Consider the following 22,174-nt stretch of genomic DNA (forward strand, 5'->3'; position numbering starts at 1 on the left):
AAGGCTATTGCGAAACTAAGTTTAATTTCCGCTGCGTATGATATCAGTCTGACTGACCTATCTTCTGATAGTCAGGAAGAGTGTTATCATCTCTGTTTTAGCAAACTCGACTGAAGCCCTTACGTGCATCAGTTAAGTTCCGGTAACTTAACTGACAACTCCTTACTGAAGTGCTTTCAGTATCAGTCGTCAACCCTGTTTGGTCAAATCTGTTTTCAGTTAAACAGGTGTCTTTGTTTGCGTGTAAAGTTTCATTTTGATCTCTATCTTGAGATCCCTCTGTTTGAGGAGTTAAAAAATAGCCCATATGTGTATTCCTCCCCCCTCCTAGACCTATTTGAGACCCTACGAACCTAACACACTCAATTCTCAATTGGTGGAATGGAACGTGTATACTCTCATCGAAATTCAATACAATGCAGATCTCTTACCATAGGCTTGCCAATCGTCTACGATCTCCATCGCTAATAGTGTGTCACGACTAAGATCAAAAAGGTCTTTTTCTTTGGGTTATAATGTAGGGACATTGGTTAAGGTAGGGAAATATAGGCTAAGTGACTAAAAAATATATCAAGAACACTAACACCTTATAACTTCGCAAAACAAGTATGGAACAAATTTCATCTTCCTCCCAACTATGCCACCATAATCATCTCCAACCAAGGGATTTAATCATCACAAAATAGAACTAGTACTCTTTTATGCTCTTCACTTATTTCCAACAAACAAAGTCGATTTTCTAACAAATCTCTCAATAAACACTCGACTTCATACTTCTCTATCTTTTTTCTTTTTTTTTCTTTTCTTTTTTTTCACAACTTTTCTAGAACTTATAAGAGTAAATAGTAACACAAAATCACCTTTTCTTTTTCATGACCCACTATGAACATTCACCACACAGAGATCCTCATATACTACATCACCCCCTATCATCCGGCTAAAGAATAAAAGCTTCATTTCCTTAGCAGATAACCACCCGCAGCTGTGTCCATGTGCATCTTCGTACGTTCTCCACAGGCATTGTAAAACATAACTACTAGCGTGTCTTCATCAAAACCATGGGATATGCACTTTCTTAGCTTCTCTTGATACCTCTCCCATATCTCTGCCAGCGTCTCTCCCTCGAACTGCTGGAACTGCACAAAATCCATCTTCAACTTTAGGGTGAGGCCAGCAGGATCAAACCTGCGTAGGAACAGATGCGATATATCTTCCCATCTAGGATTTGCTCCCAACTGCAGCGTCTGGTACCATGACTTTGCTTTATCCTGCAGTGAGAAATGAAAAAGACGAAGCCGAATAATATCATATGTGACTCCGTTCATCTTAACTGTGCTACACAGCTCCAGAAAATTGCGCTAGATGCTCATTAGGATTCTCAATGGCTTTTCCTCCATACTGATTCTGCTGCACCATCGTGATCAGCCCAGTTTTCAACTCAAAATTATTTGCATTCACTCTAGGAGGCTCCTGATACTCATATTGAGGCACAGATGCCTCATCAATCGGTGGCTGCTTCTGCTCCTCTAGCTTTTTCTAAGCTTCCAATATTTGTTGCAGCTGCTCCTGCAAAACACGAACCAGTTCAGCAGTAGCCATTGTATCTAATGCACTACATAGAAAAATCCAAAAACAAGAATCAGAACCACAAGAAAAATAAAAAAATAGAAAAATAAAATAAAATTAAAATTAGTAAACGCCTAAATTACTGCTAAGTCCTATCAGAAATATTAAAGAAATTTCTACACAGTCCCCGACAACGGCGCCAAAAAGTTGATCACTAATTTATTAGCAACGTAAACTGCAACTAACACATTATAATTGTAGCAAATAAAAAGTAACCGAGTATCGTATCCTCAGGGACTGATAAACAAAATAACTCTAAATATTCCCAATTCCGATTGTCTCAATATCCAGGCAAAAAAATAATAATAATAATGCTTGAATTCAAATTTAGAATAACACAGAGCAAATAATAACAGGGATAAACAAATAATAAAACAACCGATCCTAGGGAAGTAAAGTCGTTAACCAAATTCACACAATCAATCTATTAATCCTAATTACCAGTTTAATCCAGTTATGATGAGATATCACACATTTAATCAATTACTCTCGTTAGAGCAGCAACGATCGTAGATTAGTAAATTCTCTATCTCCGTTAGGTCTCAAGAAAGCCTACTAACTCCCAAAAGCACATAAGAATAGCTCTCTATGATCCACCTATCTCCGCTAGGTCTCAAGGTTAAAATCATATCATACATTCCTAAATCCGCTAGGTCTCAAACCGAATAGCTACACATGCAAACTATTGATCAAATAATTCACAAGAATTCAAGCACAAGGAATTATAAACCATAAACTAGAAGGTAAAAATGTATTAACAAATTAATCATATGAATTCAGTTAACTATTACAAATTAAAAACCTAGCTAGACATATCAAAAGAAAACATAAACATAATTAAAAAGACAGCTATTGAAAGAACTGAATTAAATAAAAACTCTGAATAAAACTGAAAGAATAATCTTGAATCTTCAATCCTTGCAGAAATCCAATCCAAGCTCTAAAAACTAGAAAGCAATGAAAACTAAAAGCTAGAGAACTAAAAAATAAAGTTAGGAACCGTAAATAGGTCAAAAGATGACCTATATATAGGCACAAGGGATAAATACAGTACAGATAGGGATGTCAATCGGGCCAACCCGCTCGGTTTTGGGCAAGCCCATTCGATTTCAGGTTATTTTCGGTTCGAGCTAGTCGGTTTTTTATTTTCGGGTTAAAATTTTTCGACTCTAACCCTAACCCACTCGATTTCGGGCTAGCCCGTTCGGGCCCACAAGTTTACGATTTTTTATATGTTTAATTTTTCTTATAGATAATCATATTTTTGTAATAAAAAAATATGTCGTATTTTTTAAATCAAGATATTTCGCCTTATTTTAGATACAAAAATTAGTGTTAGTTTAACGTAAGTTTACATAATATCTAACTTTTAACTTCGATTCTGATAAAATTGTTTATAGATTTAACATAAATGACTATCTTTATTTGACTTTAATATCATAGATGCTTGTTATTACCCGTTGGAAAAAATCAAAACATATTCTACAAGCATCAAAATGTAAAGTATTAAAGTTTAAAAATCAATCATTAAGAAAGTGTTCTGTTAATCGGGCCAACCCACTCGATTTTCGGCCAACCATCTCGGGCTCAGGCTATTTTCGGTCCGGGCCATTCGGGCTAAAAAAATTTTGGGCTAGAAATTTTTAGCCCTGACCCTCCTTTTTATCGATCTATTCGGATCGACCCGTCGGTTTCGGGCTTTTTTGACATCCCTAAGCACAGAGCTCGAAAATACTGATAAAATCCGAAAATCCCGAGAATTCAGAAATTCCCATCGGGTACTATTCATTATTGTGCGCGACTTTCTTGCTTCGGTCATATCTTCCTCGTCCAAACTCGGATTTGCGAACCATTTGCACCTACGAATTTGTATCGAGACGAACTACAATTTTCATTAAGATTATCGGTCTAAAATCAGACTCCATATTTCTATAAAATTCATTAAAGTACGAGCAAGTATCATATTTCACAAGATAAAGCAATTTAAGAACAAAACAATCATCAAACACTCAATTCCCTATAAAATTGACATCATATGAATATTAACAACCATGGAAACATGAGTGTTATCAGCGGCGCCGTGAGGTGGAGGCCGCCGCCGCACCCCTACGCAAATTGGAGCCGGCGGGCGCAAGCCACTACAATGCGCATCGTTTTTCTTTTGGTCCGTTCTCCCTCGTTTCAAGTCGGATTTTAGATCCGTTTTCGCCTACGAACTCGTATTGAGATGAACTTCGATTCTTTTTCAGACCATTCAACTTAATTCTGACTTCATATTTGTCCACATATCAATCAATTTGAAAATAAAATGCTGAGACAACAAAATTAGCACAAAAGCTCAAATCAATCAACTATTGAGTGAATGAGACCAATATATAAACCAATATCACACCTAAACACCCATAAAACTCATCACAAAATAATGCTAAACAAGAGGAGAGAGAGTTGTCTCCTCGTCGGCGGGCGCCACCATCGACGGCGGCGAGAGAGTGCCGAGAGAGAGAGAGAGGCAGTGCGTGCGTGTGTGTTAGTGTGTGTGGCTGAGTGTGTGTGAGTGAATGTGTTTTAGTGTGTTTGCTAAAACTATAAGTGGGGCCCTTTTTATTAAAATTATATATATATATATATATATATATATATATATATATATATATATATATAGGGTGTGGTTCTAGAGAGAACTACATTATTTGTGAGAACTGGAGAACCATCAAATCTAATGCATCCACTGTAAAAATTAATGCATTTGCTGTTAAAATTAATGCACTAAAAAAATTTAAAAAAAATGCTCCCTTCAGGATTCGAACCCAGGATCTATATTCATCCAACAAGATGATGCATCCACCGTAGATCTTGATGATCGAATGGCTGAAAATGGTTCTCCGGTCTTCTTTTATTTATGGTTCTTTCTTGAACCTCTCCCTATATATATATATATATATATATATATATATAGAGAGAGAGAGAGAGAGAGATGCGGGCTAAAATAAAAACTCTATTTAAACTATAAAATAGGAATGTTTATGGGCCTTTAGATTATAAGAGATGGATGGTCAGATTTATTCCCATTTTATAGGGGATATTAACGTGTTGAATTTGAATAGGCTAGATTAGTAATTTTACTTTTAAGATAATCAGGACTCCAAGAATTAAGGGATTGCATCATTAAATATTGAATAAGTTTCCATATTGCATTTTGATACTCTCAAGGATTATCGTTCACTAAAAAAAGAAGAAGATTACCGTAAGAAATTCATACATTCAAAAATAATTCGTACGAAAGCCAAATAACAATTCATACATAAACAACAAATAATTCATGCAATCAGACATTCATCACTGTGCGCGGCCTCCTCGGCCCAGTTAAACGCCACGCAGAGCGCAGCCTGCTCTCCAAGCCATTTCCAGCAGCGCCGCCATGCTCCGCCCACCACTCCAATTCAGTCGGACGCCGCCAGCGCCCTGCGCATATCTGCCACGCCTCCTCAGATTTAGACGTCGAGCAGCAGCGCCGCAACCACCACAGCTCACGCCAATTCGTCGCCATCCCCACCTGCGATTGCCGCACCTTCCAGACGCCATTCCTCACGTCGTCAGCGCCCCTACGTAATTTAGAACCACCGCACTACCTTCCACCAGGACGTGCGACAACAGCCGTCCTCCACCTACGCCGACCGCGAAAACCACTGTGCCGCCTCTCCGTCTGCCATCTTTAATTTGTGGAAGTAATAATTCATACATAATTGTCCAATTATTCAATAGTTCAGACCACGTACTTCATACTGCAACCTCTAAAAAACAAGTTTAATATTTATCACTAATGTACAAATTATTAACATAACTGAATGAACAAGCATGAATTATAACAGATATTCAAATGCACACACGCAGGCATTCCAATAATTCAATAGTTCAACCCACATAATTCGTACACACGATCCTTTACATTCACAAAACACAAATAATTTGTACAGTTAAACTTGCCTTATTTTATTTCCCCAAAGATGAGGCCTTATTTTCAGAAACAGTTAATTAAGTAAGAGAGATAAAACATCATCAGACCCAATTTTGCCCCCATCCGCATATTATCTACGAATTATAAGACTACCGAAAATGTTAAAACTGCCCAACATATAATAAATCTAGACCGTCCATGATTAGATTTTAATGGTTAGGATTTATCCTTATATTATAGTCTAAGAGGAGTTTTCTGTATAGCCCTCTCATATATATATATATAGGGTGCGGTTATAGTGAGAACCACAATTATCGTGAGAACATAAGAACCAATAAAATTACTGCATCTGCCATACAAATTAATGCATCCGCTATTAAATTTAATGCATCCGAAAAAAATAATTTTTTTGCTCCCTTCAGGATTCGAACCCAGCACCTGCATCCATCCACCAAGATGATGCATCCACCGTAGATCTTGATGATCGAATGGCTTAAAATGGTTCTCCGTTCTTATTTTATTAGTGGTTCTTATTTGAACCTCTCCCTATATATATATATATATATATATATATATATATATATATTTGGCGGACGGTAAACGAACGTTATATGCGTGGACGGAAAATTTTAAAAACAAATACAATAAGGATTGCCATGCCATTTACAATTCATTGGGGATGTTATTGCAAAATGCGGATCAACCTTGAAGTTGTTTTTGCTATTTAACACTAGATATATTATTAAAGTGGTATTTTAAATTCTCACCTAATAAATAATGGGCAGAATGGGGGTTGAAATCTGTGACCTTCACATGTGAGGCGCGGTTCAAACTAATTGAGCTAATTGCTCAAGTGGTAATTGAGACGCTAATTTATTATATACTCCCTCCGTCCCAATAAATGTGGCCACCTTTCCTCTTTGGTGTGTCCCACTAAAAGTGGCCACTTCCTTAAATGGCAAAAATTAGGGCTTCATTAAGCAATTAATCAAGCTGTTAATCTATTCTTAAAATAATCCTACAATTTCCTTATTCCTACCTAACCCTAGAAAATCATTTCACCTCACACTCTCTCTCTCTCATCCGCCGCTGAGTTTCTTTCTCTCGTCCGCTACTCTCACTATGAAATCCAAACGAGTCTCCGGCCGTTCGCCGTGGAGGTTTGAAACCGTGCCCTGCGATTTCACACCACTCATCCTCGATGTGGTGTCGGAATTGAAGCCTTCTCTATTTCACGAGGCCTGCAACCCCCTTTCGCCACCGTCCGCCGCTGATTCCATCGATCTGACATCCGCCGTGATGAAGGAGCATAGCTCATCCGTGTCGCCGGCATCTCCGGTGTCTCGGCCCTCTCTGAGCGGAGTTCTATCCCCTCGGCCCTCCTCCCAGGAAACCCTAATCGAAGGGGCTTTGTTCTCGGCTGACGCCGATTCCACAGATCCGGTGCCCTTCTCCGAGACTCTGGCATCTCCGGTATATGTCGCCTCTATTACCGGTGTTCTTTTCCCCCGATCACCGGTTAATTCTTCCCAGGAAACCCTAATCCAAGGGGCTTTGCTCTCTGTGCCCGCGGATTCCACAGATCCGGTGCCCTCCTTCGATACTCCGGCCTCTCCGATCTCTGTCAAACCTCTGAGCCATTATTTGGTTCCCCCCTTGACGGAGCCCTTTTTTGAGGAAGCCCTGCTCGAAGGGCTTGAGACGGAAGATCTCTATAGGATGGTGGTCGCTGATACACTGTCTCCTTGGTCAGACGTGGAATTCGGTGCCGAACCTGAGACGGAAGGGTGGACGGCAGTCCAAGAAACAGAGCCGACGCCGGTTACAAAGCCGACAATCTCTTCCATGATTATGATGAGGACCTTGCTTCCTGACTTCTTCAATTTGGTGAGAAGTTTCCTTTTACAAGACTTTTGTTGCCTTTAATTGTTGTTCTCCAGTGGGTTTCGCATGCACTCTGGTTGTTGTTGTGAAGTATGCTGAAATGATGAATTATTATGCCCAAAATTGGATTAAAATTTATGTGATGCTTGTATTGAATGTTGTCTGAGAAATTCTTTGAAAGAAGCATTGGTTGTTTGATTGTTTTATGGTTTATGGCCACCTGGTGCCTTCATATATGTTGATGTGTTGGGTTTTTAAGGCTCAAGGCCGCCTGGTGCCTTCATATATGTTGATGTATTGGGTGTGAAATGGTTTAAGGCCGCCGGTGCCTTCATATATGTTGATGTGTTGGGTTTTTAAGGCTCAAGGCCGCCTGGTGCCTTCATATATGTTGATGTATTGGGTGTTTGATTGATTTATAAGGCTGCACAAAAACTGATTTACTTGCATTGCCTCTTCACAAACTGAGCTTGCATTTCCTTTACAAAAACTGAGCTTGCATTTCCTTTACAAATACTGAGCTTTACAAAAACTGAGCTTGCATTTCCTTTACAAAAACTGAGCTATGACAAGCATTTCAACCACATTTGGTTTTTACAAAAAATCCACAACCAAAATCTAAATTCCTAACTGCTCAAACTGATTTTGGAGCCCTCCTTGATGTGGATATCCCATCTTAGCCATCAACCCTTCAACTTGATGCATTGGTGCATTCTCATTCATATAGGAGAAGCACTCTTCCACTAACTCTAGTGGAACCCCTAAGTCCGTAGGAAGCTCATTAGCCCTCATAAGTGCATCCTTCTTCAAATGAGGGATCTTGTATGCATTGTGTCCCCTTTGCTTCATGATTTCCACCATACAAGCTTGTAAACTCAAAAAGACCTTGTTGAGAGTGTGAGGAGAGAGCTGTGCATATGATTCTTCTACTGCCTTTATCAATTGATCAACATTGTAGCATGCAGATTCTGTTTGGATACTCTGAATAGCTCGAAACCACCCTAAGTCATTCACATTTGTGTCGGGTGAATTTGGGGGTTGATGAACTATTCGTATGTCAAACCCATCCACTGTGGCAGCAGCCCTAAATTCAGGGTCTGTGTCCTGGATATGAGGTTTGGCATTATCCTGCTAAATGTATATGATCTTTGATGCATTTGCAGGCCACTTGGCTCTAATGGCAGGGAGAAGCTGTTTTGCATTTGATTTTCACAAAAATAAAATAAAATTAATTGCATTTAGATTGCATAACAGCCCTACAATTGATACAAACCATAGGAACAACCCATACCTTGTTAATGAAACTGTCTCTCATGACTTCTTTTGTTACGGACTGAATTGGCTTCGTCTCTAAAGTCCCCGAAGGCCTGTTTTTACTGTTCCTTTGAGCTGGTACCTTTTGTATGAATGGGAAGATACCAATCTTCCCATCAAAAAGAACCTCACCATCATCTGAAAAAAGTGGTCTGCAAACAGCACATAAAAACATAACCTTTTCAATGAAGCTTTTACTCTTGCATGTGCGGTGAGGATCTCCTTCACCGGGTGTTAGGTAAAACCTGTGTGCAGCCTTTGTTATATAGAACCATTTCTCGTCAACGTGCACTGTGTTGTTCATAGCCTTAAACTTTAAAGCCATCATGATTCGATCAAACACCAATGCTTCTAGTGAAAACTGTAGTCGAAGCAATTTATTAGGCGCTGTCAAATTAGGCTTAATAGCGCTTGTGTGGGCTCTGATCAGCCCCTGATTCACCCAACGCCAAACTGTGCTTTTACTGCGATTAATTCTCACGGCCAGCCTGCGTATTGTTGAACGTTTGTGTAGCTCTAAGCTTTGAATGAGCTCTATGTCTACATGAACTCTTTTTCTTCTAGGTGCATTAGGTTTTGCACTTGTTAAATAGATTTGCTCACCTTTATCTTGCTGTTTCTTGGCTGTAGCCCACAGACGAGTCACCGTCCGTTTCGAAGATTTGAAGATGGAGACAGTCTCCTTCATGGCTCCTTTCCGTGGCTTGCCGTTTTTCAGATTTTGGAGTAAATATTGCACAATCCGATTCCTCTCTTGGTTGCTTAGATTTTTGCTCACCACTGTTGGTGATTTTTGTATTTTGAAGGTTGGAAATTTCTGTACAGCAGCCCCTTATTTATAGATTAAGTTAGATAGCCTTTTGATGTTCTCAAGAATGTAAAAACTGGCGCCCAATTTTTGGGTTTTCATTTCAATAGAATCTGTCGCCTTTTGCCACTAATCATTTTTTTAATTTTAGTGTTCCCTATTTTATGGTTATTCAAGATTTTAATATAGTCCATCTCTAATTGTTCGAAAATTTTACTGTTCAAATTAATTAAATTTCCAGATTACATTTTACTGTTAATTTAAATTAATTAAATTTTTAATCTCAATTTTAAAATTAAATTAAAGTTAGAAATATAAAAAGATGGAAAAGGTTGTTATAAGTAATTAACTCACTAATAAAGTTATTAAAAGAGTGGACCATACATGCTTAAAGCTTAACTATCACTTTCTTAATCTCCGTGCCGAAAACAAAGTGGCCACATTTATTGGGACGGGGGAGTATGATGCATTTCTGATCAGGTTAAATCTGATCCATTTGTATGGTACATTTAGATGTAGACAAGACTTGCTCTCATATAATAGGAGTTAGCGAAATCAAATCTAGAATTCACAATACAAATTAAATAATACTCCAAGTCAAGTTGTTTTTGATCAATTCCGTTAATTCTAATTTTTGTCACAAAATTTCGGTCCAAACTATATCAACTAAACTTAATTATTCCGTATTAATTTTAAGATGTACATAAACTGACCATACTTTTGCCAAAGCCACAACGAAATAAAGACAGCGCTCTAACCAGTTACTACAAAAGACTAATTAGTCTATCGACTCTATCCAAGAAACTTATATGTTCCTTGGTATATTTAAATTATATAAATCACGGCCATCAAGATGTCAATATGTCCGAGTGGTTAAGGAGACAGACTCGAAATCTGTTGGGCTTTGCCTGCGCAGGTTCGAATCCTGCTGTTGACGTTAAACAATTTTTTTATAATAAGCAATTCTGTTATTTTTCACCTTTTTGACTTGAGAGTCGATCTTATTCGCAAATACTATATATTATAAAATTATTTTAATTATTCTGATCAATAGTATTATAATAAAATTAAAGATTTTTATACTTTTGTAGATTTTTATATGTATTTCTTAGGGCATCCACTATTGGTGGCCTATATTAAATGTGATCCCCACTATGTAAGAGCTCACCCTTTACTATGGAAATTTAACACCCTAGCTCTAAAATTTTGATTTTCATTTTATATTTAATTTTAATTAAAGTTAGCTAAAATTTTATTAAAATTAAAATTAACCTTATATTGATTGAAATTAAAAACTGCATTACAATAAAATAAAGTCCTAAATTACTTGAAATTAAAAATTGCGTTACAATAAAATAAAGTCCTAAATGACTTCAAATTAGAAAAAACATGTAAAACTGCACAAATTATGGAGATAATTGCGTTTCTTGATTTCTTTCACCAATTTCAAGTGAAACGTCAATTCATCCGACTTCATGTTTGCGGTGTCCCTACCTAAGATGATGTCATCCGCGATGTCGCATTAGCTTTCGGAGAAGACACCCATAATGTAACAGCCCAATTTTCATAAACTTTTCAATATAAAAACTTTGAAAAACTAATAGATAAATATAATTTCTTGAATTATAAAAGTTCAAAACTAATTTAAAAATAATCTTGCCAAAACTAAAGTTATAACATGGTATATATAAAACGATAAACTAAAATGTATAAGTTTAACTTAAATTTCTATGAAAGTACATAATCTCTAGTCATCCTCGACTTCCATGGCCACCTCGACTTCCATGGCGAACTGAGAACCCCTGAACATGTATTTCAACATGGCTGAATTTCTGAACATGTATTTCTACATGGCTGAACATGTATTTCAACATGGCTGATTTTCTGAACATGTATTTCAACATGGCTAATATTCTGAACATGTATTTCTACATGGCTGAGCAAGTATAATCAAACATGAAATAAGAGCATATATAAAAACATACATGAATATAACCACAAGCATATAATCCCTCACCTTAAAGTCGAAGGCAATTAACTAAAATCCGGAATGAAGGTCTTAATAGCGCCGCAACTGAAGAATTCAGAAGAATTCGTCAAAAATCGCAGCTGAACAGACCAGTCAGCTTCAAGCCTTCGTTTGAAGCCTCAAACGTCCTCAAATCGTATTTTGCCCAGAAATAAGACTTCTTCGTCTTCGAGAGAGCTTTCCGTGGCCGCCTGTTTCGCTTGAATCGGAGTTCTTTGGAGGAAGTTATGTCCGTTCTCCCGAAACTGCCAGAACTTGATTTCCTGCGAAAATCTAACTCCAGCTCAGATCTTCTGAACTGTATCCCGCTCAGCTTTCACCGTTGGATGGACAACGTTCTATGAAAGTCCCAAGGGAGAAACTGCCTACACGTTTCTGGCCCTCTCTGCTCTCTCTAAAACCCTAATTAATTAGTGTGCCCGTCTGTTTTAGGGTTTGAAAATAGATCCCATATTTATACTAGTTTTTAAAGAGTTCTAGTTCTAATAGGAAACAATAATAATAATAATAATAATAATAATAATAATAATAATAATAATAATAATAATAATAATAATAGTCTAGATAAAATTAATGGTGCATATCTATATGTATCATGTAATTATTTAAAAAAACTAAGCTATACAAGAAAATACTATTAATTAAACTTATAAAATAAATCTAAATTATCGGTGTTACACATAACCTTGACCATGCTCTCTATGGCCTCGACAATTCGAGTTTGCTCGCCGGAACTCTGCCTTTTTCTTGCCTTAGTCTTTCTTCGCCGTCTTTTGGCCTTGAGGCCTTGTAGAGATGCTTTGCTCGCTAGAGGTGGTTGTATAGCGACCATCCGAGCATTTAGAGAGTTTGGGGGGAGTGGACATCCTTGCCAATCGTCGTGAATTTCTGACATTCGTGAAGCACAAGCCATGCATGTGGGTACTTGAATATAGCACTGTGCTCGGAAGCGTACTTTTTTTTAGCTTGAGTAATTGCTTGTCGCTCATGCCGGAGACCCAATTCGTCCAATACTTCTCGTAGATTGCTTCCACAACTTCACCTCCTTTTGCACACGTTGAAAGTGAGACTTTATTTGTTTCACGTTGCGTGCAATCGTGCCTTGGGGCCGTTGAACATTGTACTTGTTGACGATACCGCCCCAATGGTTGACTCCTTTTTGCTCGGAGCCTTTGACGGAGTCACATGTGGCCTCCGCATACAAATGACACACGATTGTCGTCTCCGCCGGAGTGTAGCAACCCTCGTTCTTTGGTGGACGGCGGCATAAAGGCTATTTCCTCCACCTCGAGATCGATCGCCACCGCAAATTGAGCGTTCAAATTGATTCCCTCAATACCCACCGTTTGAAAGATGTTCGAATCTTGAGTGAATGACGAGAATGCATTGGCGGGTGAATTTGGATTGTCGGGAGAGGGATTTTGGGAGTGATTGCACTAATATTTTTCGCAACTCTCATCCATTTTTTTGGGTGCAAAAAAAAAATTATGGAAGATGGAAAGAAGAAGAAGAAGAGATAGAATAGTGTGAGAAATTGAATAGAATTGACGCTCAATTTATAGAACAAAATTTAAACATTACGAAAAAAAAAACTAGGAAAAGAACCGTCTCCAACGCCTATTTCTGCCAAAATTTTATGATTCAACTGCTGAGCCCAAATTTTCTATTTTTTTTTAATTGTGAAAATTACGCTCTTCCATCCAGAAAATGCTCTGCACCGAGGTGCGTGGAGGTCCTGGACGAGGGACTGGAGTGAAAAGGAGGGCGTTAATTATTTTTCCTTTTATACCAGTTTTTATTTTTGTTTTTCTAATTTTGCATTTTATAATTTTGTTTTTGTTTATCAAATTCAATCTAGCCCATTTAGTTTAGTTTGGGCTTTTAGTTTATTTAATTTAATTCATGTCTAAAATTATTAATTTTAGTTTGGGTCGTTTATTAGGGCTATCAATTTTTTTTTTATTAAATTTGAGACGAGTACGCATATATACATTTTAGAAAGATACTTATATTTATCGACATGTCTTCATGGAACTTTCACTAATTTTAAAAGTTTTGTTACTTAAATTATTTGGGTATGAGTAACATATATTATCAAATTTTTTATATTTTTTAATCTTCTATTTTTATATATTATTATTTATTCTATAATATTTGAATTTGTATTGAGATAAATAATCAATTACAACGACAAATTATATTTATAAAATATAAATATGTGTGGATAATTGACGTTTATTACTATACATTTTTGTTATGAGGATAATTAATAAAATCGTTATTCACATATCAAATTTAGATATATTACTTTAATATAAAAATTATTTTTATTTTATTATAATCATAAACACTTACTCGTCTAAATTCGACCAGGCAGACACTAATTTTTATATATTATAAAATTAGCATGGAATTCCTACTGCCAACTCAAGTTTTGATGCCGAAAAAATCGAAATGACACAACACATCATTTAGTTTGAGGTGAAAACGCTACTGTATTCTACATTTGAAAAAAAAGATATACTTATTCATTAACTACTAAGTCGGGACCAAATATTGATCAAATAAATTTAGGCAAATTAGCTTATAGTTTTCCTTTTAAGTCCACAATCTATACACCTTACATGATGAACCAATATAATTTCTCATCACAACAACCTACTACAAAATATGGACACTCTCACTAGCATAGTCTCCTTCCATCGCAACACCATCTCATTCTCTCTCAACCCTTCAATCCTCACACTGTACCAATTCTCTCTCTCATCCACCATCAACTTAGCTTCCGCCAAGCTCTCCTCACTCGCTCTCCGCCCCTCCAAAACGCTCTCAAACTCGACACCTTTGACCTTCTCCTCCCACTCCTCAAACCATGCAAACGGGCACATCAAAGGTGCCAAAAATAGACACTCCATCGCCGTTCTCGCCTCTCCCAAATAAACCGGCAAGTTACACTCCAACGACTCGAATAGAGCTTGATAGTGCTCAACAAGCTCCCCAAAATAAGATTCGTAGCTAACGCAATTTCCCCATTTTACCCCTGCTTCTCCATCACCAAGGCTCAGAATTCCTTCATATTTCGCCAACAACCCCTCCGCCACCTTCAAAAACTCCACCACGCCGCTTCTCCGCCTCCTTCGCCCCATATGCGGCAGCGCAACCATGGCGTTGAACACTAGCCAATCTCTACCACCTCCGTTCTCCCTCTTCCTCTTCCTTCTCCTCATCTCAGCCGCGAATTCTTGAATGCATTTCTCCTCAATGTGCAGCTCTAGGCCGCACTGCCTCGCGTGATCATGCAGTCGTTTCTTCGTCTCCTCAAACGCGTCTTCGCCTTCTCGTTTTATAGCCGTGAGCCTCACCACCGGCTTCTGTTTCCTGCTCAAGGCCTCCATCAATGCAGGCCATTGGATCCCTTCTCCGATTTCAAAATCGACTATATGCAGCACCGTCACGTCCTCGGGTATAGATTCAAGAATGGCTGCGTTGGCCGCGTTGTGAGCAAACCTCCCACAGATTAGGCTTCGGTACAACACATTGAGTGCTGTTGCAAAGTTCTTAACCGATTCTTGTCTCAAATATTCGCCGTCTTTGGACTTGAACATGTTGTACGCAACCCGTTCGATTAAATTCCCCTGAGGGCTGCTCTTCTCATTTATGGACTCAACTATCACTTTTGCGAGTGATCCGTTGTTTCCATCGTTCATGGCTTCTCCAAAAGCTCTTAGGAGATGAGTTAGGGTCAGTTCGTTTTCTAGCTTCGCATCCTTCCTTGGCAAATCTATAGCCACCTCGGTGAGCACATGTGCGATCTGGTTCGACTCCAAGGAAGGAGAAGGACTCCATTCGTCTGCAGCCCAAACTGCAGACGAACAAGTCCCATCTTCACTATGACCGGCGTAAAGCCAGTCACATATGTCATCAATGTCGCTTCTCAAGATCTTCACAAGACCATCGTCATGCGAAGTAATCAGTAAACTATCATGATTAAAAAGGTTGTCGGGAAACGTATCTGGGAAATACGAGTCTGAAGATACCATAGAGGAATCTTCGGACAAGGCGAATGAAGAGAAAAACACTCCTTCTATGTCCATATCTTGATCATTAGGTGTGTTGTTTTGGTAGGTAGAGAAAGAGGGAGGAAATAGCTCTGATTGCATCATTTTGTGGGGGATGATTTGCAAAGAAGAGGGGAGTTTTGAACTTGGGAGATGGGTGCAAATTTATACATAACAAAATTGCTGTGGATGTTGAAAAAAAAATCAATTTAAGATGCTAGAGAAAGACTACACCATTGTCCATATATTGCCAGATGTTTAGTTATATGTTGCATGTTCCCTCAAAATTCATCTTTCCTTTGAACTTTTTTGTATTTTCTGAATAAAAATGCTTGATCCAGCTAGCATATCATCAACAGATTATTAAATAACTATTATGTATGCCTTTCAACGATGTCCTTATTTTTGCAGTTAAAATTAAAATTCTACGCTAACCATATAGGTGGGCATTAGCAGTCCAAATGTCTTCTTCATATTGAAGGAGAACAGGGCCGGCCCTTCTTCAATTCAAATGGGGCAAAGGCCTAGGGCCCCCAAATTTAAAATTAGTTCTATTAGTAGTATTTTACTTAAAAAAAATTATAAGTTAGTATTATTTATTAATTTTAAATTTATTAAATAAATATTATTTGATATTGATATTAAAATTTTATTTTAAAATTATAAGTGATACAAATGTGTTATACTTATCATAAGAAAATAAAGTTAATTGTAGAAGTTTTTGAGTTTGTCAAAACATCGTATTGTTAATTTAATGTTTCAAATGCATGTAGGATATTGTTAAGTATACCAGTTATTATAGTGTGAATAGAAATATTTTTTGTAAATTAAAATTGATAAATTCACATTTGCCGATTACTATGTCTGAAGAAAGATATATTAAATGTGCTAACAATTTTGTGCATTGAAAATGAGATATTGAAAACACATTATTTAGGGCTGGTAAACTTGATCTTAAAAATGTTATTGATGATTTTGCTTTTCAAAAGCTAGAATATCAAAATTATTTCATTATTGTTATTTAGTTTATTGTACTTAATAATTAATATAATAAAGTTATGTAGTCACACAATCATGAGAGACAATCACATGCTATCACTATTCGATGACAAAAATCTCAAATTTTAGTGTGCATGTGTTGGTCAAGCGGTAAATAGTTAATGTCTAAAGTCAAAGGTGTTGGGTTCAAGTCCCTTATGGAGCGGCCTTTAAATCTCTTTATTTAATAATGTTTGTTTATAAAATAAGAAAAAAATATATATATAAAAAATCTCAAATTTTCATTTTAATAAGGGCCCCTTTTTTCGTTTTCGCCTAGGGCCCCCGGAATGTCAGGGCCGGCCCTGAAGGAGAACCATAAAATTTAAATCATACGCTTAATTCGTCTTTTTTAATAGTTATTTAGAGAAGACAAACATATCAATTTAAGTTTCAATTGTTTCTTATTCTTGTAGGTCCCTTCGGATGGTGACCAAGAATAGGTACATTTTAGTAGCAATTAATTAGGCTTTGAAAATTTTATTACTAGTATTTTAGGAATTGAAATCTTTGGAGTAATTTTTTAACCCGTGATAATTTTTATTGGTTGCAATAGTTTCTGATATAATTCTATGATAAAAAAACATTAAAGAAAGAGAAAATGCGTTATCTAATTTTAAAGTTTTTCCCCTAGATAAAGAGCTGCATCTTTGTCAAATACTAGGTCGCTTGAAAAGAAAAGAGTGTCTCAAAACAATTTTGTTTGATTGATTAACAGTAACTAAATAAAAAAATTTAAAGGTCACGCTAGGGTAGACTCGAACCTAAGACCTTTGACCTTAAAATTAACCCCTCTACAATATGGTGAACGCACACACACATCTCAAAACATATTTGAAACCATGAACACAAAATCATGGATAAAGAAAATTACATTTTTCTTACTAATTAAAAGCCCAGTTTGTTCTTGTGAGAGTACATTTTGTTGTTTGTAATCTGTATTTTCTTAGCAGGGGCTAAGGCGGTAAACTCACTAATTGGATAGTCTTCGTTGTTTAATCAAAACCAAATTTTCTAATATCAAGATATATTTAATCACTAACGAGTCTTACTAAATATAGAATAATTTGCCTATAATATTTATCAAACATATTTCCGAAATTTTTGTAATGAGAGACAAAAGTAGTTTAAGAAAAAAAATGTCAGAATCCCAACGTTGATGAAACAAATGAAAGGAAATCATCTTTTTATTCCATCTCATCCACAGCCCTCCAATCTAAAATATCTCTAGCTTATTAAAATGAAAAGAAGCGACAGTTTATGCTTCTTTTCTTTTTAATTGATGGTTGATATTGTCTTTTCCTCGTTGATTCCTTTCTTCAACGCCAGTTCACAGCATCTCCTACATTCAGGTGAAATTAATTGAGTAATTAATTAATTACTGCAATGTTGGTCTTCCTATTCTTCTGGCCACTACAGAAATGAGGTGATTATTTCAATATTAATTCTAAAAATTGACCGGTTTAAGAGCTTCAAGTCACCTAAAGGCTAATATGTATACGAGGAGGCCTCCCGATCATATATTTAAGGGGTTATTTACTTTGAATTATTTACTTTGAAGGATTAGTCTTCATAGATAAAATAAAGAATGGATTTTGAAAATAGCCTATTTTTTTTAGTAAACTTAAAAATTATCCACTAAGATAAAAACTTAAAAAAAAATACATACACTTACCATTTTACCCCTTCAAACACCACCCTTTAAAAAATTCCCGCATTTTACGGCCCAGTAAAATTTACAACCAGAATTTTTTGATTGTGAATTCACAACCAGTCGAATTCACAATCAGAATTTATTTTGGTAGTGAATTTGAGTTTTAAAGTTTGAATTCACAACTAAAAACATTAGTTGTGAATTCACAACTGGCAATAGAGTTGATTGTGAATTCGAGATTTAAAACTCAAATTCACAACTAACACTAGCGATTCAGCCGTGATATCATCAAATCACAACCAAAACAACTAGTTGTGAATTCAAACTTTAAAACTCGAATTCACAACCATGATTTATTTTGGTTGTGAATTCAAGTAGTCGTGAATTTGAATTTTAAAGTTTGAATTCATAACCAAAACAACTAGTTGTGAATTCAAATTTTAAAATTTGAATTAACAAGCAACAATAAAGTTGGTTGTGAATTCAAGAACATTTAGTTGTGAATTCATAGATCTGGTTGTAAATTCAAGAATATTTAGTTGTGAATTCATAGATCTGGTTGTGAATTTAAGAATATTTAGTTGTGAATTTCTAGATCAGGTCGTGAATTTAAGAATATCAAGTTGTGAATTTCTAGATCAGGTCGTGAATTTAAGAACATTATAATACATTTGCAATTTTTTCCTAGTTGCACAATGCATCTCTATTTTAACACGATGAACTCCTGCTTGCACAAATTAACCATTTATGTGATTTTAAGTTTTAAAGCTCGAATTCACAACTCTTTGTTTTGGTTGTGAATTCTCGATCAAATTCACAGCCAGTTTGATGAATTTACGGCTGAATTGCTAGTGTTAGTTGTGAATTCGAGTTTTAAATCTCGAATTCACAACCAACTCTATTTCTAGTTGTGAATTCACAACTAATGTTTTTAGTTGTGAATTCAAACTTTAAAACTCAAATTCAAAACTACTTGAATTCACAACAAAAATAAATTCTGGTTGTGAATTCACAACCAAAAAATTCTGATTGTGAATTCCACTGAGTTGTGAAATGTGAGAATCTTTTAAAGAGTGGTGTTTGAAGGGGTAAAATGGTAAGTGTCGGTATTTTTTAAGTTTTTATCTTAGTGGGTAATTTTTAAGTTTACTAAAATAAATAGGCTATTTTCAAAATCCACTCTAATTATTATGTAATTAAAATTTTAACATATGTGAAAACATAATGAAATTAAAAGTCAAAATATAGAAGATTATGCATAAGTTACCACATAAAATTAAAAAATTAAGTCGAATTTGCAAATACTTTATATGCATAAGTTACCACATAAATTTTTTAAAAATTAAGTTGAATTTGCAAAATATGCATAAGTTCGTGATTTATTTCATAATTGACCATTCTAATGCACCATTGATTTGTTCAGAATTACTTTTGTTAAATAAAATAATTTTATTTTCTAGTAATATATCATAACAATTATATATCTTTATGGGTATAAAAATAAGTTTCAATATCTTTCTATTATTAATATTTCAAAATTATCTTAATTTATCTAACTATTTTTTTAAAATCTATATAAGTTTATATTTTGTTATTTGCTATTATTTTATATCTATAAATATTAAATTTAAAATTCAATATTATTATATTAATAATTATAAAGTGTTTCATATATATATATATATATATATATATATAGGGTTGGGTTCCGGTAGTATCCAAGCTTATAATAGATCCGTAGATCCAAATCTAGACCACACATTTATGACATGTGGCGCATCAAGATGGTGACACGTGGCAAGAAGCTTCCAAGCATTTCAAGGCAAAATCTGGAGAGGGGTAAAATTGGAATGTAATTTTCGGATTTAATAATTAAAAAAAATTTAGATTTTCTCAAAATAGATATATTTTAGATGCATAAAGTATAATACGAAAATGCATGAAGGTTCATATAAAAATGCATAAAGTTTCATATAAAAATGCATAAGATTTCACCCCACCCCACCCCTGCCCCACCCCTGCCCCACCACCCCACCCCACCCACCCCCCCCCCCACCCAAATTTTTTTTTCTTTTCAAAAACTGATTTTCTGATTGCTGACCCACCCCCACCGCCCCCCCCCCCCCAATTTTTTTTTATTTTTTAAAAACTGATTTTCGACCACTGACCCACCCCCACCCCACCCAACCACCCACCCACCCACCTCCCCCCCAAAAAAAATTTAATTTTCAAATTTTTAATTTTTGGGGATGCATAATTTCATACACTGATATGCATATATTATTACATGAAAATGCATAAAACAAACTACAAATAATTATTTTTGCAAACACCCAAAAAAAACTAAACACAAAACCGAGATACCCAAAAAACGACACACGAAAACCAAAAACGAAACCAGAAAGACGAAAACACGAAACTCGAAACAGCAAACCCGAAACACAAAACCAAAACCCGAAAAGAAAGACGAAACACACGAAAACCAAAAACGAAACGAAACACGAAAACACGAAAGCAAATAAGAGCAAACCAAACGAACCAAACCGAAAAAAAGACGAAACACGAAACCATACAAATCGAAACCCGAAAAACTAAACCCGTAAACACAAACCCTAAAAAGAAACCTAAACACTAAAACCGACACATAAACCTAAACCTAAACCCAAAACACAAGCCTAAACACTAAAAATCAACCTAAACTAAAACTAAACACTAAACCCTAAACCCAACCCTAAACAAAAAAAACCCTAAACACTAAAACACTACACACTAAACCTTAAAACTAAACCTAACACTAAAAAACCTAAACACTAAAACCAAACACTAAACCCTAACCCTATACCCTAAAATAAAATATTATAAAACGTGTGTATATAAAAATGAAGAATGCATAATCAAGAACAATAAAATGCATATATTATTACATGAAAATGCATAAGACATTAACTACAAATAATTTTTTGAAAAAAAATCAGTTTTTGAAAAAAAAAAAAATTGGGTGGGGTGGGGGGTGGGTGGGGTGGGGGTGGGGCAGGGGTGGGGTGGCGAAACTACCAGATTTATTAAAATGAAATGCATTTTTTGTATAATTTAATGCATTTTTATGTGAAAATTTTATGCATTTTTGTTTGATTTTATATGCATATGAAACATGCCTATTTTGGGGGGTGGTAATGGGGAGGGTTGGGGGTTGTGTGGGGTGGATTGGGGGGTGGTATGGGGTGGGGTGGTGAAAATACCAAAACTGTAAAAATCAAATGCATTTTTCTGTTCAAAGTTATGCATTTCATATGAAAACTTTATGCATCTTCGTGTGAGACTTTATGCATTTAAAATATATCTATTTTGAGAAAATCTAAAAAAATATAATTTTTTTTAATTTTTAATTCCGAAAATTACATTCCAATTTTACCCCTCCAGATTTTGCCTTGGAATGCTTGGAAGTTCCTTGCCACGTGTCACCATCTTGATGCGCCACATGTCATAAATATGTGGTCAAGATTTGGACCTACGGATCTATTATAAGCATTGGATACATGATCCCATTCATATATATATATATATATATATATATATATATTGTGTGTAATAAAGCATAATATCAACACCTGTAATACCCGGGCTTTTAATGACTTGTTTCATTGCTTAAGTTTGAGTAGTTAAGGTTTTAGCTCCCTCTTTTAATTTTATGGAGATATGAGAAGTTATTTAGAGTTTTTCTTTTTATTATTACAATTGTTGAGAAGTTCTTTTGTTTATATTCGGATGATGTGAGATTTTATATCCGTAATTGAGTATGAGTATTTGA

General features: G+C 35.8%; 2 protein-coding genes and 1 non-coding gene across 3 annotated transcripts; 1 reads left to right on the plus strand and 2 right to left on the minus strand.

Moving 5' to 3' along the window:
• Positions 1-6,560: 6,560 nt before the first annotated feature.
• LOC131016474 (uncharacterized) lies at positions 6,561-9,772 on the minus strand. Its single transcript, XM_057945174.1, has 2 exons — positions 8,757-9,772; positions 6,561-7,480 (listed from the first exon to the last, which is right to left on the minus strand). The coding sequence occupies exons 1-2, from the start codon at positions 9,465-9,467 to the stop codon at positions 7,331-7,333; spliced, it is 861 nt and encodes a 286-aa protein (XP_057801157.1). The 5' UTR covers positions 9,468-9,772; the 3' UTR covers positions 6,561-7,330.
• Positions 9,773-10,442: 670 nt separating this feature from the next.
• Positions 10,443-10,524, plus strand: TRNAS-CGA (transfer RNA serine (anticodon CGA)). The gene has a single exon. It is a non-coding gene; the product is annotated as a tRNA-Ser (tRNA).
• A 3,740-nt stretch (positions 10,525-14,264) lies between these two features.
• On the minus strand, positions 14,265-15,710 carry LOC131018709 (protein NODULATION SIGNALING PATHWAY 2-like). Its single transcript, XM_057947421.1, has one exon. The coding sequence runs from the start codon at positions 15,708-15,710 to the stop codon at positions 14,265-14,267; it is 1,446 nt and encodes a 481-aa protein (XP_057803404.1).
• Positions 15,711-22,174: the final 6,464 nt, after the last annotated feature.

This window comes from Salvia miltiorrhiza, chromosome 3 (assembly GCF_028751815.1).
Source record: "Salvia miltiorrhiza cultivar Shanhuang (shh) chromosome 3, IMPLAD_Smil_shh, whole genome shotgun sequence".
NCBI lineage: Eukaryota > Viridiplantae > Streptophyta > Magnoliopsida > Lamiales > Lamiaceae > Salvia > Salvia miltiorrhiza.

Excerpts from the sequence above, each read along its gene's own strand:
- LOC131016474 (XM_057945174.1), bottom strand. The coding sequence starts at position 9,467 with ATGAAGGAGACTGTCTCCATCTTCAAATCTTCGAAACGGACGGTGACT. Across the intron at positions 7,481-8,756 it reads GAGACAGTTTCATTAACAAG|GAAACTTCTCACCAAATTGA; the intron begins GTATGGGTTGTT and ends GTCTTGTAAAAG.
- LOC131018709 (XM_057947421.1), bottom strand. The coding sequence starts at position 15,710 with ATGGACATAGAAGGAGTGTTTTTCTCTTCATTCGCCTTGTCCGAAGAT.